General features: G+C 42.1%; 1 protein-coding gene across 5 annotated transcripts in view; it reads right to left on the bottom strand.

Annotated features, from left to right (window-relative positions):
* Nucleotides 1-4,419: 4,419 nt before the first annotated feature.
* The window catches only part of PELI1 (pellino E3 ubiquitin protein ligase 1), a 146,865-nt gene continuing 132,173 nt past the window's right edge, over nucleotides 4,420-19,111 (bottom strand). For all 5 annotated transcript variants that reach the window (XM_073339509.2, XM_073339510.2, XM_073339507.2 and 2 more), the window contains 5 exons: nucleotides 18,471-18,600; nucleotides 15,514-15,615; nucleotides 7,845-8,042; nucleotides 7,549-7,737; nucleotides 4,420-6,594 (listed from right to left, as the gene is read on the bottom strand). In XM_073339509.2, coding sequence (XP_073195610.1) covers nucleotides 6,028-6,594; nucleotides 7,549-7,737; nucleotides 7,845-8,042; nucleotides 15,514-15,615; nucleotides 18,471-18,600 — 1,186 coding nt within the window. In that variant the 3' untranslated portion in view covers nucleotides 4,420-6,027. The remainder of the gene's footprint in view (nucleotides 6,595-7,548; nucleotides 7,738-7,844; nucleotides 8,043-15,513; nucleotides 15,616-18,470; nucleotides 18,601-19,111) is intronic.

The following is a 19,111-nucleotide window of genomic DNA, read 5'->3' as shown; positions in this document are numbered from 1 at the left end:
CCACAGGCAGTGGTCACTATGGAAGATCTCACTCCTGAGGGTAAGCAGGGAAGAAAGGGTATATCTGCTACATGCTTGTGGCTTCTGCCCCGGTCCCTCTGTTGCTTGCCTGCGTGCAGCTTTGGTCCCTGCTCAAGTAATTGCAGAGTGGTGTGCGAAAGTGTCTCTCAATGGGGGAAGGAACAAAGCAGCTCTGCCAAGGAATTGCTGAGTACCTCCAGGAAAGTTTCCTAGAGATCTCTCTGGAGGATTCCTGTGAAATCTTGGAGTGCATCAACTCCCTGTTCCACCATACTGCCTAGCTGTGCAGGAAAATGCCCAGCACACAGAAACAAAGCCAGCCATCCACATTTCTCTGCCCTTAACCTGCTTCAGAACATCACAAAGCAAAACCACTTACTGGGGGTCTCCTCTCCTGCTTCTGGCTCACCAGAGAGCGATTGCAGAGACTGGCTAAACACCTCTGGAGTAGAGAACAGCTCCTGACTGGATGTGTCACAGGGCTCCACATTTTCTTCAGCCTCACATCTTCATCAATGACTTCCTCCTCTGGGTTAGGTCCACTTTCCACTGGCTCCAGACCCGCCAAAGTATCCACGGTGCTCTTTTCAGTGGAGGTGGGGTCACCACCTAGGATAGTGTCCAACTCCTTATAAAAACAGCAGATTTGGGGCGCACCATCGGGGTGATGGTTTGCCTTTTCAATGCTTCTTTCCACTTGTGCTAGCCTTTAGAAGTATGCACTAGAAAACACCTACACCAGTGGTTCTCAACTCATCTAGTTATTTGCCTAGTATTACAACAGACTACATAAAAAGCACTAGCAAAGTCAGAACAAACAATTTTAATACGACGTGTTCTATTGCTCTATGTACTAGACACTGAAATATAAGTACAATATTTGTACTCCAATCAATTTTATAATTGTATGGAAAAATGAGAAAAGCAATTTGTCAGTAATAGTGAGCGGTGACTCTCTTGTACTTGTATGTCTGATTTTGTAAGTGTGTAGTTTTTAAGTGAGGTGAAGTGGTGGGTGTTACCCAAGACAAATCAGACTCCTGAAAGGGGTGCAGTAGTCTGAAAAGGTTCAGAGCCGCTGACCCCCACACACAATTTGTGCCTGGCTATCATGGGCAACAGGGATTGGTTTAGGGACACAACACCAAAAATGAAACTAAGTGTATGTCTTCACTGTTAAAAATCTGCAGCTGGCCCATGCCAGCTGACTTGGACTTGCAGGGCATGGGCTAAGAGGCTGTTTAATTACAGTGCAGATGTTTGGGCAGAGCTCTGGGACCCTCCCACTTTGTAGGGTCCTAGAGCCCTGGCTCCATCCTGAGCCAGAGTGTCAACATCACAGTTAAACAGCCCCTTAGCTGGGATGGGTCAGCTGACTGTTCTTAATTGTGGTGTAGACATACCCTTAATGACAACACTCCATTGGCTGTTACTAACAAATACATTCCCTTGCCTCCAAACCGATTGTGTTAAGAACCAAGGTTCCAGGGGGTAAAGTTTTGAAAAGTGCCCACGTGACTTCAGAACATAAATCTCATTTCAAGTCAATGGGTCTTGGTGCCTATATGCATTTTGAAGGATCCTAAGTCACTTAGGCACTTTTGAAAATTTTACCCCCAATGAATCGGGCCCAATTCCACATTCATTTTACAATTTGATTACACAGCACGTGAAACCTTAAGAAATTGGTTTCAAAGGACAATGTAAAGCCCTCTGAAAGGACTCTAAAGAGAGACCAGTCAAGACTGCTCCATCTAAAACTAGAGCAACCAAATAGGTTTTGGTTCACAGGCATGAGATTTAGGGCACTGTGTCATCTGCTTCATTGTTCTGAAGCATACAAGAATCCTGCAGTTAGAGAACAGGACACATGTCAACACGTTGCCTGCTCACATGAACAGGAGTGGCAAAAGCCAACACACTCTCTGAGGTTGGAAAGACAGCATGCAACCTGTCGCAGGGTCTCCGATAGATTTAATATAAGGCTGCACAGCAAGAGTTTGTTCTACCCAAGCTGCAGTTCTCATCCTCATTCAGAAGTGTTTTCTCCCAACACCAGAAGAGCAGCGTGGATAAAAATGTGATCTTCTTAAAGCTATAAGCATAACTAAGCTGCTGCCAATGTGTAACATTCAGGGCAACAAACAAAACACATTAAAGTCCATTGCATATGGAAGCACTACTGTAATCGTGAACGCCCCTACTGCCAGCTTCTCTCCCACAAGACACAAAGGCTATGCTGACACTTACGGCAGCATGTAGAGTACACACACTGCACTTAGCTAGCAGAGGTATAAACGGCAGCATAGATGGTGAGGCACTGCTCAGGCAAGTAAAGACATGCCAGAACCATAGGGTACACACCCTACAGGGCGCTCTATGAATCCAAACAGGGCCTCCCTTGTCCACACTGCTATATTTAGCAGTGTAGTGTCCCACGGCGGGAGCCTTTCCCAGCTGCTGAGAGCTGCAGGAGCCTTTCCCCACCTCCTCCCCCTGCCAGAGCCTCTCACTGCCCCGTGTGGCTACATACCAGTGTGGATACAGCCTGCTTTCCACTGCAGTGTGTAGCTACGTGTATCCTCCACACTGCAAGTGTAGTCACCAAAGGTGAACATGTCACCCTCAGCTCCCTTTATAGTTTGGAATGATTTTGAAAAAGGTACCTATACAAAGTGATTTAATGGCAAACTTCTTTAAATTTTTCAATAGTTTCCTTCTCCGATTTTCATATCCTCACTGCCAGCACCAGAATCAGGACTAGAGGGAACAATCATCCTTATTGATTACGTGGAAAATGAAAGTTTTGTTGTTGTGACGCTACACCCCATATTCTTCATAGAAATATTAATGATTATAGCAAAACTATGATGTTTTGTGCACGATAAGGCATGAGAGATATCATTGGAATGGTTATGATCTGCTGAATATGATTATCCTATTGGTATGCATACATGATTTCTGTATCTAAAGTTAGGAATATTGACTATACATCTGTACCACAAAAGTGTTTGCACCTGGGGAACGCCCACCAGACAGAATGCAATCAGTCTGGCTGGTTAGACTGACCAGATGGGGACCAGTCAATGGACCATTAGGGAAAACAATAGGTCTTTGAAGATGCTAATTTCCCACCTTCCTGGGATACTACAAATGGCCTTTGATACATGGCTGCTTTGACACTGCAGGGTCATGTGATCATGTCACCTGGTACTGGACTCCATGATAGAATACCAGTATTCTTCCACAGGCCCAGGGGAAGGGGTGGGGATAAGGGAAGAGGAAGAGACAACACCACTGGAAAACAACGTGCAAGACTCCAGTTTTGGGTTTGCACTCCAAGGGGGTGTGTGCACTGGAGTATCTGGGCAGTTCCTTAGCTGACACCTTTCCATGCAGAGCTGATTTCAGTGTCTGTGTCTTTCTGTTCTGAAGCTGGGTGTGTCCCTACCTGTGTGTGTGTGCTGGAGGAGGCTTGAGGGCCTGGCTCAGCAGGACAGTATAAGGGAGCCCAGGCTGGTGCCCCAGGGGGCAGAAGAACCTGTCAGTTTTATTTTAAAAGCTGGTTTTGCTGTAATTAGGCTTTTACTTTTTACTCAGACCACATTGGGGGTAGCAGTCAGATATGCCCAAGGAGATGCAGAGGGAGGTATGCCTTTTTACCTCTGCCTGGATTTCCACTTTGGAGTCTGGGTGCAGTGCAGAGCTGTACCGCCCATATTGTCCTCCTCTGAATGAAGTGCCAAGGAGGGAAGATGGCGAGTAATCATCACTCTTTCTCATCCTTGCCAAAATTTGGAGGGAGATCTCCTCCACATGGAGGGAGGGAGGGAGGTGCTAGTCAAGCCATGAACATGCCAAATCTCAAACCCCTGATGGTCATCTCATCAGATTTCTCTGCTCTCAATACAAGTGAAACTAACATGCTTAAAGTGAAGGAGATATTTTCTGAACAGTCATTTTTAAAAGTACCGTAACCTTTCCATCTTTGTTAAATCTTTTCCATATGAGCAGAAACAAATGCAACAGAGCAATAGGCAACTCTGTAATTTCTATTTTTGAAAAGTGTTTACTCACATAGTTTGAATAAATTAATTTGAAAATAAAAATTAAACTACAGTATATAGAGTCTGAATATAAATGATTAGAACAACTACAATACAGGGATTCCTTGTTGCATAAGTCTCATTACTTAATGCATGAAACCAGAAAAATGTCAAAATCAATTATATTTCTTTGAAATGGTGTAACAGCAGTTACTTATACATGACAGCTACTTGAACTTATAATACAGGTTTCCTGACACATACATTTCCTGAGTGAACCAAACAATATATATACGTATCTTTTTAAAATGGAGAAAGAATTCTTGACAGTAAATAATTCATGACTTCTAAACACAATTCAGTTTGTTTTTATCAAGGAAAGTTCAGAACAGCTTTGTGATAGGATAAATTAAAGCTATGCTACAGAGTACGGGAATTTGCTACTATCAGTTTATACCGTACATATTTCCAATCCAAAGTAGAGAAACCAGTTTAAAAAGCTAGTTTAAAAAAAAGCTTACCTCAATCCTAAAAGGATTATTTGAATGTTTGTCACAAAGCATGGTGGATTAGCCTCAAATTCCATGTAATGCACTGGCCTTTTCAGGTAAGGGATTGGTGGTGGTGGCGGGGAGGGTGAAGGGGCAAAGAAAGAGGAGCATTTTGAGGGAGGGATATTGAAAGTGAGACTAAAAACGGACTTAATCAGCCATGGTGTGAGTAACTTTTCTACAAGCTTCCTCCACCTCAAGCGCCATGAATACAACTCAATCTCAATCGGAGCTCTTCCTGAGCACAGACTGCCAATTGTGCCAGTTTACATGATGGTTTGGGGATGTGGACAAACATCTTAGCTCCAAGGCTGCAATGTCTTCAATTGTCACCTAAATACATATTTGTACCCAGCTCTGTGGAGCTGAAAGGCAAAGTGTATGAAGCCAGTGTGCCATCTACCCACCCTGCATACAAATTAAGGGATTAGACTAAAAGCAGAATGAATAATTTTCTTTAAATTGAACACAGCTTTCTGGCTAATTCATGGCTTTTTTCTAACAGTGAAGAACAGATGAGTCTTGGCTGTTTGTTTTTTGTTGTTTAAATAAATAAAAAACCTCAAACATTGCTAATGGTAAATAAAAGATTAGTTAACAGAAGGAGAAAAATCCTTAACCTAGTTTAAAATTGCATATTCAAAGAATCAGGTAAATGTTTTCCTGTGACCAGTTCTTTTATTATAGTCCTACCCAATGGACAGACATTTTAAAAAGTCCATCATAATTATCTTTTGTGAGTTTAAAGCATATTTTTACACCAATGTAATTTGCATTAATTTTGTTTAAAAAACATTCGGCTACTCTAAGAACTCAATAGTACTCTAGATTTTAAAAAGGTACTTCTACAGTTTTCTTCTAATCTTCCTCCATCAAGGACTATTCTATGCATCCAGTCAATGGATTTCACACACTACTACCATGCTCCTCCTCTATCAAAATGCCATAAGATAATTTCAATAATAAAGATAAATAGAAAAAGTTAATATACATGTTGCTATATTTTACAATGTTTGCATCCAAGCTGTAAACTAATGTCCTTTGAACTGACCACATTTACCCACAGTTATACACTGCCCCCCCCCCCCCCAAAAGCAACTTTTAACACACCAAGGACATGTCATTCAAAAACATTAAATTGAAGGCATTGAATTTCGCTATGCATAAATTCCCTCCCCTTCTCCAAAAGTAGACATTAAACAAAGTCAGGAACTTTCCCTTTCCTCCCCATAATCTCGTTGTTTCCAGGCTTTTCCTCATCTAGAAAGGGATTTAGCTGCTATAACAAAACAAAAAAATCTTCATTTTAATGCAAACTGTCAAAACCCAGAGAATATGAAATAGACAGTTTGTTTAAAATCAGAATTGCTTAGCTTATAAATTTAATGAAGTCCTGAGAGACACGCGTATTAGTCAAGAGGTCCTTGGAAAATAAGTCTGATGTAACCCTGTTCGCCAGCCAGCTGATGTGCACAGAACGGACAGGCTGCATGAAAAGTGTGAGTACCATGAGGAAGAGGAATTTGGGACCAATATGCAGTTGTTTTTTCTGAGCACACATGTCCACATGGGCTAAACGCATGAGTTGGAGGTCCTGCATCTACATAAAATCCAGCTTCACATCCAAGCCACAGAGGCACATAGGGGCCAATAGAGCGGCACATGGGACATTCTCTATCCTTCCCATCTCTTTCCTCTTTGTTTCCCCAGTTGTGATAGCCGTGTACGTGGCCACAGTTCAGATACACCCACGGTTGCTTTTCATCTACAACATCTTTCCTCTTCATACTAGGAAATGCTAATGTGTTAAACCCTACAGGGCACTGAGGCCTGGCGGCATTTATTTCTTGTCTTAGAGCTTCCAAGTGCTTCACCGTAGGAGTGCGTGAAAGGCCTTCGGCAGTTCGCCACAGCATCGTTGCTCCACACAGATCGATTAATGAGCCATCTTGGAGTTGGTTGGTTTCATTCTCAACCTGGGATGGAAATGCAGAGATCACAAAGTTACTCAAACTGGCTGTATAGATTTTGAAGAAAACAACTGTAAAACCTGGCTAGGGAGCTCCGGCCAAGAGTTTCAACTAGCAGTGATTTTGGGTGCTCAATCTGAGATCTGAAAGAGCTTGATATTTAGAGGGTAGGTGCTCAGAATTATTTGAAAATCAGGCACCTTTAACTATGTCTCAAGTTCAGGACCCTAAAACTGAAGCCACCAAAAGCACCCACATGCCTAATCATCATGAGCTCCTTCCTGATCATGCATCCAGCTAAGTCGATTAAAGAAAGAGCAATAGTTTGCCATGGGAGCAAGCAACATTAGTTTTAAGTTAGTAGTAGTGTATGCAAACACACACACACAATCAGCACACCATCTTTCCTAAACAAATGCACCACAACTTAAAACAAGTAAAACATCTGATTTAAAAAAATTTTTACTCAGGAAAAAAAGTCATATCAAGACAAGTCTGGTTTTATATCTCATGCATCTTTCTAGAGCAAGGTTTACATTACATTAACTCTGAAACATCCAAAGAACTGTGGGAATCCCCCTCCCCCACAAAATGAGAAAAATGTGAGTAAAGATGCAAGTGAAAAGGGAGGGTTAGGAAATAATTTTAAAAACTTTTAAAAAGCCCACATCATGATGTAGCAAAGCTTCCACTGCTCACAGACCAACATGCTAGACTGGGCTACTAAATTTAGCACAGCAGTGTAGACATACAATAAATGAATGATTTAGGGCCAGATTCTGCCAGTCTTACTCGGGTTGAGTAGCATCTTACTCCATGAGCAGTCACTAAAAACAGAGTAAGGCCCTATACTGTTTAAGTCAATCAAGCATACTCTGGCCCTTATGTAGCCCTAGGTACAGCCTTAAACAATGTATCTGTATCATATATGCAGCATAAAATGTTATTCACTACACTTACCATTTTTCCCCTCTGCTGAGCTGATCTGGTTTCACGGAGGCTGAACACATTTCCACACACAGATATCTCTCTCCATACCCCTGGTTTGGAGTCTTCAGTAAATCCATTGCGCGGATGCATAACAAGAACTCCATTTGTGGTTAACCCATCCATCTGTCCATCGGATGTCTTCCACTTGGCAGCTTTTTCCTATGAGGAATGACAAAGACAGAACTTCCATTCATCTGTTATTCTGAGGTATAAACTAGTTTAAATATAAGCCTGCACTGAGCTGGGACGAGAATGTGTCTCTTTACCCCAAGAAAGATGTTTTTCGATGAGTCAAATCCCGCAGCGTATATTCTTGCTGTAAAAGGAGGGTTCCGTTCACATATGATTCTGCAAGCAAACCTTGATATAGTGCTCTGTACGGACTGTGTATCTGAATTACTCTGACTTCCAGGAACAGTATCTGTCACTACGAAGTCTATAGGGCTTTCTGTTGACCGGCCAATCTGAGGAGGGAAAAACACACATGACTTAGAAGCTACAGTACAAAACATTTAAAACTTAAACATTTTAAAGTGGTCAAGAATAAACCATGACCTTTCAGAGACTAAAGACATTTTACCACCTGAGACTAACCCCCTCTGAACTGGTAAGTTATTCCACCTCTAATTTGATTGTAGCGTTGCTGTAGTCATACTGTCTCATAAAATGGGACCAGTGTAAGTAAAGTAAGGTATCTTTTATTGGATCAGCTTCTGTTGGTGCAGACTACAAGATTTCGAGCTTCACAGAGTTCATCTTCAAGTCTAGGGAAGGTAACAGAAGTGGCTAACCCAAATACAAGTTGGGGCAGATTGTTAAGCATAACAGGTTCACACATGCTGTAGGAGACCTCTTAAAAAGTAGGAGGCAATTAAGAGTTGGCAGGCAGTGCAGTGTGTTACAAATTGTTGTAAAGCAGTCTCTCAGAGTCCATGGACTTTAGCATCTAGCAGAGTTATGCATTTAAGTTCCCAGGTTTGCCTTTTGAAGGTGTGCAGGTTTCCTTTGAGGATGAAGATTGAGAGGTCAGATATGAAGTGATTGCTTTATGAAAAGTGTTTGCCCACAGGTGATATGGTATTTTTGTCTTATTTTTCTGTTGGAGTTCATTTGAGAGCGTATCAATTGATTTTATGCACAGAATAGTCGAGGTACACCACAAGTTGCGATAAGATTCATGGGTTTTATATGTGCCAGACAGGTGCATTGTGGGTGATAATCAATCATTGTAGCAGTGGAGATGTGTCTGATGGTTTTGCATCTGTTGTCACTTTGAGTTGGTGTGTCCCGATTGGTGGGGAGCTAGCTACTGGATGAGCAAGACAAAGTTGGACAGTTGTTTGAAGGCCAGAAGCAGGGTTTGGGAAAGATTTCGTTAGGATGTGGTCCCCATCAAATATGGGTTATAACTGTTTGATGATACCCCATATGGATTCTAGTGTGGGGCTTTAGGGGAAACTAGGGGTAATACTTAGTCCTGCCTTGAGTGCACGGGCCTGGATCAGATGATCTCTTCAGGTCCCTTCCAGTTATATGGTTCTATGTGGTCAGTGGGTTCCCCTCCTTGTACTGAAGCAGGTTCTCCCAGGGTATTTTGGTGATCCTTTCCATGATGCAATCTACTTCTCCAGTGGAGTGCCCTTGTTAAGTGAAGGTTGCAAGTATGTTTAGGTGTGTATCCCAGACTTTGTCTGGAGCAAGTCCTGTATAGTGTGTGCCTGGCTGTAGATAGATTTCTTAATGTGTCTCGAATGGTTGCTGGATCCATGAAGGTAAGTGTGGTGATCCAGGGATTTCTTGTATATAGTCATATGTGGGGTTCCATTGTTGAAGCTGATCATGGTGTCCAGAAAGTTGATGCTACTGTGGGAGTGTTCTAGAAAGAGACTGATGGACGGGTGTCACACTTCAGGTGGCTGACTTTCTATCAATCAGGACCTTCCACAGAAACACAAGGGGCTCATTTCCCTTGTCTTCCTTCATAAAAGATCTTTACCTAAGCAGGTTTCTCACCTATATTCCATTTCCAGGTATTTCAACTTGTTGGTTGAAGGAACCATCTTTCTCAGCTTGCAAGAGCCTGCCCCTTGTGTCTGTCTAGTGATAGATACCAGACATGACTTCTGTCTTGCTTATGTCTTCCAAAGTTCAAGAGACAGGATGACCTCATGCTGTTTTCCCCTTCCTATGCAATTCCGATTCTCCTGTACATAAATGGGGCTTCCACTGTTTTGATTCCACCATACTTAATTTACATAGGAGACAGGTATATAGCTGTGGCATTGCCTCCTGTCTGGGAGAGACCTGTTACCCCTTTGTTTGGGCACAAACTGTAAAGCTGAATATCAGTGAGTACCCATAATTTCTTATATAGTGTTAATACATACACAGTAGAACCTCAGAGTTATGAGCACCTCGGGAATGGAGGTTGTTCGTAACTGTAAACAAAACGTTATGGTTGTTTTTTCAAAAGTTTACAACTGAACATTGGACTTAATACAGCTTTGAAACTTTACTATGCAGAAGAAAAATAAATGTATAGTTTACGTTTAACAATACTGTACTGTATTTGCTTTTTGTGTGTTTGCTCCTGCCTGTTTGTGTACTTCTAGTTCCAAATGAGATGTGTGATTGACTGGTCAGTTCGTAACTCTGGTGTTCATAACTGAAGTTTTACTCCATTTCACAATGACATTAATGACCAATGTGTTATTAAATTTCAAATATATTACATCACCTTTTAAATAAATATCATGACACTAGTGTGGGAGGTGTAGTGAGTAAGTCAGGCCGGATAAGAATTGCTGACACAGTAGTGAATCACAAATGGGCCCATGTCGCAATGGGTGATGGGAAATTTCTGAGGGCGTTTAGGTTATCTGTCCAGAAGATGAACACATCAGTGTATCTCAGGTATATCATTAGTTTCATGGCATATTATTTCAGAAATTCTTCTCTGAGGTGGTCCATGAAGAGGCTGGCATGCTGGGGAGTCATCCTAGAATTCATGGCTGCTCCCCTGGTTTGGACTAACATGTTTGTTGTTAAATGTGCAGTTGTGGGTGAGAAGGAAAAGGATGAGTTTGGCAAAGTGTTTAGGGTGGATTTTTGAGCGTTGTGCATTGTCTTCTAGGCATTTGAGGCAGGCAGCAATGCAATCATGGTGAGGGATGTTGGTGTACAGGGAGGTGACATTCACATGGCAGTGTGTGTGTGTTCTGGGGGGTCGTTAATGTCATGGAGTTACTGGAGGAAGTCTGTAGTGTCTTGGAGGAAGTTGGTTGTGTGTGTGTGTGGTGTGGTTTAAAGGCCGTTTCTATGAGTCCTGATACTTCTTCAGTAAGAGTTCTATGGCGAGATACGATGGGTCTGCCTGGGAAACATGTAGAATCTGGGGTGGTTTGTAGGGATGAAGTTGGAGAGTTTTTCTTGGAGTTGTTTGGGGAAGGATTTGATGGTAATTTTAAATTCCTGTACGAATTGTGGTGTGGCATCTTAGAATTCATTATAAAAAGTGGTGTTAGAGTTGTCTGTTGGCCATGATTAAAGACTACAATGGTATCCCCTTTGGTTGCAGGTTTGATCACTTTCTGGTGGCTGGATTTCAGATACTGTATTACTATCTTCTCAGCAGTAGAAAGATTGGGTGAACTGCAATATTTGTTGAGGATTTCAGAGTATCTTTTCCTGAAGCAACCAATCTAATGATTTAGTGTGTAGTTTCCTCCGCTGTGGGACATCCAGTCAGATTATTTCTTTTTCTTATCTTATTCGGTGGGGGATGTGATAGTTGTGGGTGGTGTCATCTTCACTGTGAAAGAATTCCTTGAGGCACAGTCAGCGGAAGAATTCTTCTAGTTCTCCACATGTTAGTGTGGCATCATGTTCTATGTTGGGGCAGAATTTAGTCCTTTAGAGAATGATACTTTAGTTTCAATTAGGTAGAGTCTGATAGGTTGAGGATGCTGAGGGGCTGTGTAGCATCCACGTGCTGGGACCTGCTGTCTTGGGTTCTCTGGAGTTGTTGTAGCTGTTCCTCTGTTGGATGGCTGTCAGCTTTTTCTTCATCATCATCATCTTGGGTTTTCTGCATGATCTTCAGGTACGTTTCTTGGGGTTTTTTCCCCTTCCAGTGTGAGATTTTTGTTTTCATTTGAGATAGTCCCTTCTGGAGTATGTAAGGTGCAGGAGATGGTTCCTTGACGACCTCTAAAATTTTGTTTATTCAGGAGGCAGAAAGCAGCCAATAGAATAAAAAACTGTAGTGAAGTCAGATGTGCCAGAACTTCCCCCTGGGGGCAGTTGCATCCGAAAGGTGAGTCCCATTATCTAAGTCAGCAGATCAGCAGCTGCAATGTCAAAATAGTGGGAAAGTGATCCCTTTAATCATGGTGGGAGGGGAATGATTGAGCCCCTAATGGCTGCATGAACCCACCATATGTTCTAATTCTTGACACCAGGTTTAGGACCTATTGGAAATACAGATTAGAAAGAATACCTGGAACATGTGAGTTCGCCCTCCAGTTCTGATGGGGCATTGGAAAGCAGGGTCCTTCTTGTTAGGAGAGACAAGGTACAAGAAGCTTGCGTTTACAATGAAATCCCTGCCATAACAGAACAACATTTGGGGCGGGGGGGGGGGGCGGGAGGGAATCTACCTTCAGTGCATTTGCTGACAAGGTAGTTCCCCCTCTTCTGGTTGCAAACAATTGGCTGAATTAGGTCTTCAGTGCAGACCTATTCAACACACCTGAGTATGGTGGGATTGCATGAAACTGACTATCCTGTCAAACAAGTCATTGGGTTTGTTACAATGCTTGAAGAGTTTAAAGGGAAGTTTTTACCCTATTGCATCCAGGATGTTCAGATAGCCAGATCCAAATGACTGGGGTGCTACTGAATTCGACAACTTGCTGCCTGAGCTCTCCTATTCCATACCCATTTATGGAACTGACAGACGACCCCTCTCTCCCAATTTTCATGGTATAGTGGATTACATTACTACAAAAGCGAGAGAAAGACTAGGCACTTGGGGGTAGTTTTTGGTGGGGAATGGAGGGGTTTGCTGTAGGGGATGTGGGGAGTCAATATATTTCTTCTATTGCATGTACTCTGCTTTCTAGGCAGGATAACCCATCAGTCCACATGGACTGCCACAGGTGATTTTAAAGAAGCCTGCCTGAAGAACATTTTTACAAAGATAGCTTATTTGTTCCCCCTCTTTAGATGACCTGTGGAATTACAGACCAAAAATCAGACTAACTTCAATACCAGAAAGATACTGAAACAAATGACTAAACAATCAATTTTCAAGCATCCAGAGGATCATAGGGTGATAAGTCATGCCAAATTGACCTCATTTCCTTCTCTGATAGGGTTACCGGCCTAGTGGAGGGGGGAGGTGTAGACATGATGTACCTTGATTTTAGTAAGGCTTTTTATAGTCCCAAATAACAAAGGAAATGTGGTCTAGGTCAGTGCTACTCAAGTGGTGGTCCGTGCACATTGGGAAAAAAAATTGCCGGTCCCCCACATCAGACAGCTTGAGAAGCACTGGTCTAGGTGAAGAATTATTATAAGGTACCTAGTTGGGGAAAGGAGAAAAAAAAATCACTTAGTATTTATCAGTGGTTCACTATCAAACTGGGAGGATGTATCTAGTGGGGTCCCGCACTAGTCAATATTTTCACTAATGATTTGGATAATGGAGTGGAGTATGCTTATAAAATCTGTGGACAGCACCACACTGGAAGGGATTGCAAGCCAGGATTAGAATTCAAAATGCCCTTGGAGAACTGATCTGAAATCATCAAGATGAAATTCAACAAACAAGTGCAACGAACTACAGTTTGGAAGGAAAATAATCAAATGCACAAATACAAAATGAGGAATAACTGGCTAGGCAGTAATACTGCAGAAAAGGATCTGGGGGTTACAGTGGATCAGAAATGGAATATAAATCAACAATGTGATGCAGTTACAAAAAAGCCTAATATTCTAGGAGGTATTAACAGGAATGCTATATCTAAGACACTGAAGATAATTGTTCCTCTCTACTCAGCACTGGTCAGACCTCAGCTGGAGTACCATGTCCAGTTTTGGGAACCACACTAAGATGTGAACTAACTAGAAAGAGTCCACAGGAGAGCAACAAAAATTATGAAGGATTTAGAAAACATGACCTGTGAGGAAAGGTTAAAAAACCAGGCATGTTTAGCCTGAGGAAAGACAAATGGAGAGGGAGCTGAGAATAGTCTTCAAACGTATTAAGAGCCGTTATAAAAAGGATGGGGGATCAGTTCTTCATGTGCACTGAAGGTAGGTTGAGAAGTAATGTGCTTAATCTGCAGCAGCAAGGGAAAGTTAGGAAGTTTTTTTCCTAATGTCTAGCCTAACTATAAAGATAGTTAAACACTGGAATAGAGTAGGAAGGTTGTAGAATCCCCGTCATTGGAAGTTTAAGAACAGGTTAGATAAACACCAGTCAGGTATTCTTGGTCCTGCCTCAGCACAAAGGGATGGACTAGATGACCTCTTGAGATCCCTTCCAGCCTTACATTTCTATGATTCTGTGTTGGGAATCATTAAGAAAGGGATAGATAAGACAGAAAATACCATGTTGCCTTTATATAAATCCATGGTATGCCCACATCTTGAATACTGCACACATGTCATCGCCCCATCTCAAAAAAAGATATACTGGACTTGGAAAAGGTTCAGAAAAGGTCAACAAAAATTATTAGGGTTATGGAACAGCTGCCATTTGAGGAGAGATTAATAAGATTGGGACTTTTCAGCTTGGAAAAAAGAACATAAGGGAATATGATAGAGGTCTATGAAATCATGACTGGTGTGGAGAAAGTAAATAAGGAAATGTTATTTACTCCTCCTAACACAAGAACAAGCGGCCAAATGAAATTAATAGACAGCAGATTTAAAACAAACAAAAGGAAGTACTTTTTCACACAACGCAGTCAACCTGTGGAACTCTTTGCCATAGGATGTTGTGAAGGCCAAGACAAAAACAGTGTTCGAAAAAGAACCCGATAAAGTTCATGGAGGATAGATCCATCAATAGCTATTAGCCAGGATGGGCAAGGATGGTGTCCCTCACCTGTGTTTGCTAGAAGTTGGGAATGGACAAGAGGGGATGGATCACTAGATGATTGCCTGTTCTGTTCATTCCCTCTGGCACACCTGGCATTGGCCACTGTCAGAAGATAGGATACTGGGCTGGATGGACCTTTGGTCTGACCCAGTATGACTGTTCTTATGTTAAAAAAACCCTGTTTTGGTAGCTCAGTCATGGCAAATTAGTTTAACTTCAACACAGAATTCAATCACTGGAGAGAAGGAACAAACCCTCATTTTTAAAAACAGAACCCTTTCCTTTTGAGGAAAGCTGTAAGATATTAAAAGTATGCTGTGGGCCCAATTCTGTTTGAATACGCAGACTCCACTGAAGGCAATGGAATGACTTCGGATTTACAGTGGTGTATCAGAAGTGGGCCCTACATGCCAACATTTCACAGTACAGAACTCACTCAAATATTATTAGACTTTCTTGAAAAAGTTTGTGCTGTTTTTTCAGAGCACAAAATAGTTATTGGTCCAACTAGTCACACTTGCATTTCCACTGCACCTACTAGTGACTGATTCTCAAAGCACTTTGTAAGCAAGATCTTAGCTTCAAGCTCCCCCTGTGAGACAGTTATCCCTTAGTCTCCATTTTACAGAAGACAGATGAGTGAAGTGACTGGCCACAGCCATAAAGGATGTCTGTGGCAGAATGAAGAGTAGAACCCTGCTCCTTGTCCTGGCGGATTAGTCACAAAAACGTTTTACCTTCAAACACCGAAAAAAATTTGAGCGAGAGCACGTCTTGTGCCATTTTCTTATAATAAGAAAAATATATACTGCACATGCTTTACATACCTGAAACATATCAGTGTTGCTGTCATGTGTATATTCAACCACCACCGTCTGGGCCCGAGACAAGGTATACGATATGCTATGTTGGTCCTTGTTGCTTATTGCCTATAGAAAATTAAAATATATATTAAAAATAAAGAATATCTGAGCATCACAAATGAAAACAAACACTAGTCAATTGACAAAGAGGAACAACCCAAGTAGACTTATAGTAGTTAGACTGATAAGTCAATGCTCATGTTATTTTGTAAGTTAAAAGATCGCAAGAAAAAGGCACAAAAATTGTGGCTTCGCTGTAGACAGATACTGATTTTAAACATGACACACAGTACACCGTCTGAGTCTTAATTTAATGGTCTTAATTTAATTTTTTAGCAATCTAGAGGTTTTGCATTTTAAAAAGCAATCAAGGATATCTTGGTAAAAACCACAGCACTCAGATTTCCCAGACCTGGCACCCTAGAAAGAATGTGAGTGGAGTACAGTAAGCATCAGTGTGCATTCCATGAGCTGTGCTAAGTCCATGAGAGTTGTATATGGCCCCCAAACTAGAAAATTCAGTGTTTTACTATCACCTGCAACCCACTTAGTTATTTCAAATACAGCTTTGAAATAATTTCAAATTCAGCTTTGGAACAAAGAGGTGATATTTATCCAAGCTATGATAAAAAGTGTGAAGTAATCAATATGAGACGTTAGGTAAATGCTCTCCTCACTACATGGCTATGCAAGACACCAACATCTAGAGCTCTGGGGGAGACTGAAGCCACCTCTTACAGGGATATGTACAGACGTAAGTGTGGAAGGAGCTTTCCCTGTTTAATTCCTCCTCTCAATAGCTGCTGACAGTTGCAGTCCTTGCATGCTCCCGGTTAACACAGTTACAAGTGGTGGGGCCGTGATCCTCCTCCTCCACCGCATCTAGTGGAGTTAGCCAACTGTGGAAGAAAGTACATGCTACCCACTCCCCATAAGGAGGTGCTGCCCCAGCAGATTAGAAATTCTGCAACACCTTGTAGAGATAGTAAGTAAGCTATGTAGCTTACAACAAACATTAAGGGCCAGACTATGCCAGGCTCTTGTGTAGGGGCATGGAAGGTGGGGAGTGAGGGTTCAAAGGACTCTCTTTACCATGTACTCTCCCCCATTCAAGTTCCAGACACAATCACGGCAATCTGGGAAGTGCAAGTCTGCTCCCTTCTAGCAGCCCTGGAGGAACAATCCACAACAGAGCATGGCACACTGCGAACACGCCTCCTGCACATCTACAGAGCTCTGGAAGGGGCAGTGCCTTCTGAGTCCCAACCCCTCCAGAATTTCCCCTGGCTGCTGCAGCTTGGCACTGCCCTCATTGGTGGGCTGGATACAAACTCTATGCTCAGGTCTAGGAATATAGCCAGCCTTCTGTTGTGCTTGATGACTGCACAAACTCACAGGTGCAAATTTGCTAAAGGTGTGTCACTGTTCATACACCAGAGTTAAAAAATAAAATAACGCAGGACTGATCCAGAAAGACCCAACTGGTCCCTTCACCACACTGAAACAAGACACGTGTTATGTGACAGACACATTAGTCATGACTAGTGTTGGACACACTTTGGCCTAGATACAAAAGATGCGAAGAATGATTAAGCATGGCAAAGGCTAAAAATACTAGCATTGCATTTGTAAAACCTCCACATCCTGACCTTTTGCAACAGCAAAGGAGGGGTGAGAGGCGTGGATTTTATTTTAACAGCCCTTTTATACACTGTGATATCATGGGGTGATTAGTAAGCTACCTGGACAAAAAGCAGTAAGTGCTGCTAGCAAAGCAAAGGAAATGGAAATTTACTCAACACAGGATGCAAGATATCTAGCAAAATACATTAAACTTTCAGTTTGTCAGCCAGGGTTTTGGAGGTTTGTGCCATTTTTGACTTGCAAAACAATGGCTAGTTGTCTATAACTGAACAAGTAGGTCTTCATAGTCTGCTTGTGAATGAAGTACTTGTGAGGCTGGAGAAATAGTGAACTCAATAGGAGCTGTGAGCACATCAACTGGATTACAGCATCAGAACCAAACCCCTCTTCTATACTTCTCCCAAATTAAAAAAGCACCCAGCTATTTTATGTAATTCCCTGAGCTAAAGGTGTATAAACTGGTACTCCCTATTGTCAGAGCATTTAGAGATACTAACAGAGTCAGATCCTATAGCCCTTACACATGAGAGTGGGACCACATTGGCTCCACTGTGTTTAGTCATAGGCCTGAATCTGAAACCTGCCGAGTACCTCCTGTCAGGCTGCTAAGCATCTTCAGTTCCCATAGATTTCAGCGGGAGCAGTGGGCACTCGGCAGCTCGCTGAAAATATTCGGCATTTGGCACGATTGGTTCCAGTGCAAGTGCGCATGGAGCCCAGACACAGTAGTTATCACCTTTTACACTTTAAGCTTCATCAGTGCTCCTTCCTAGGTTTAAAACCTTCCCCGCTCTTCCTCCTAGGGAGGATCTGACACTTGATTTTAAGCCCCTTGCAACACTTTTTGTGAAACAGCTCCTTTCACCCCTTCCCCATCTGTGGCTGACCACCACCACCAGTGGACTGAGTAGCAGGTGTATTCGAAGTGCACAGCTCCAGACGAAGCACAGACCTATCTCTAGTTAGATAGACTGAGAAAACAGGAAATCTGAAGTACACCTTGGTAGCATGTTCTGGAGGAAAAACAATATGACCAGCTTAACTCTTAGTAGTTATTTGTGTTATGTGGTGAGGACTGGGCACTGGATTTGTGTTAAATGGTTTCTTTTTCAGTAGGTGAAAGGCACCAACGGGACAGACACCTCCCAACCATTTCCCACACAGAGCCTGATGCGTCCAATACCAGTTTTACATCTGGGTAATTACACTGAGCTCAGTAGATGTACACTGGTGTCAAAGAGCAGACTCTGGCCTACAACTAAAACTGTCAAACTTACCTTTGCTGCTTGAGGAGTGCAGGCAATATGCACGGTGCTGGGTTTCACCCCATTTGCCTTGGGTCTTTTAAATAAAGCAAACCTACTTTTCCTTCTTCCTCGATCTCCATTTGGCAGAGAGCCATTATACCTGTGAAAAAAAGCCATTATGCAGATAAAATATATGAAGAAATAATGGTTTTTAAATTAATTTGGACCAACTGCTAAACAAGTATTGTGTTGTAATCTAAAAACCAAGTTTCACTGTAAACAATCTTTGTGGTAAATAACGTATTATGAAAAAAGAAGCCGCTAGACAGCTGCACAGGACTATAAGCTTGAGAATAGATGAATATGGTATACAGACATCTCTCTGGGTGTACAGAATTAAATGGTGCAGTCAGAAAAACAGATGGAGAAAACCATGTGTGCACGTTTAGGGCCCAATCCTGCTCACACCAACGTCAAAGGGAGCAGGAGCAGGCCCTAAGCTGGTAAATGTGTAAGATTTATTGTTACAAGTAGCATTATCGTCAATTTGCTTGTATAACAGAAGGACGACTCCTATGAGTAACACTTACTGCAAAAGGACTATTTTTTCCAGAGAAGATCTCAGATAAATAACAAACACCCCTTTCCTCTAATTAGGGCTTACTTCGACT

Source organism: Lepidochelys kempii, chromosome 3 (assembly GCF_965140285.1).
Source record: "Lepidochelys kempii isolate rLepKem1 chromosome 3, rLepKem1.hap1, whole genome shotgun sequence".
NCBI classification, from domain to species: Eukaryota; Metazoa; Chordata; order Testudines; family Cheloniidae; genus Lepidochelys; species Lepidochelys kempii.
Note: the sequence above shows the minus strand (reverse complement) of the source record. Positions and strands in the feature narration are given on the sequence as shown.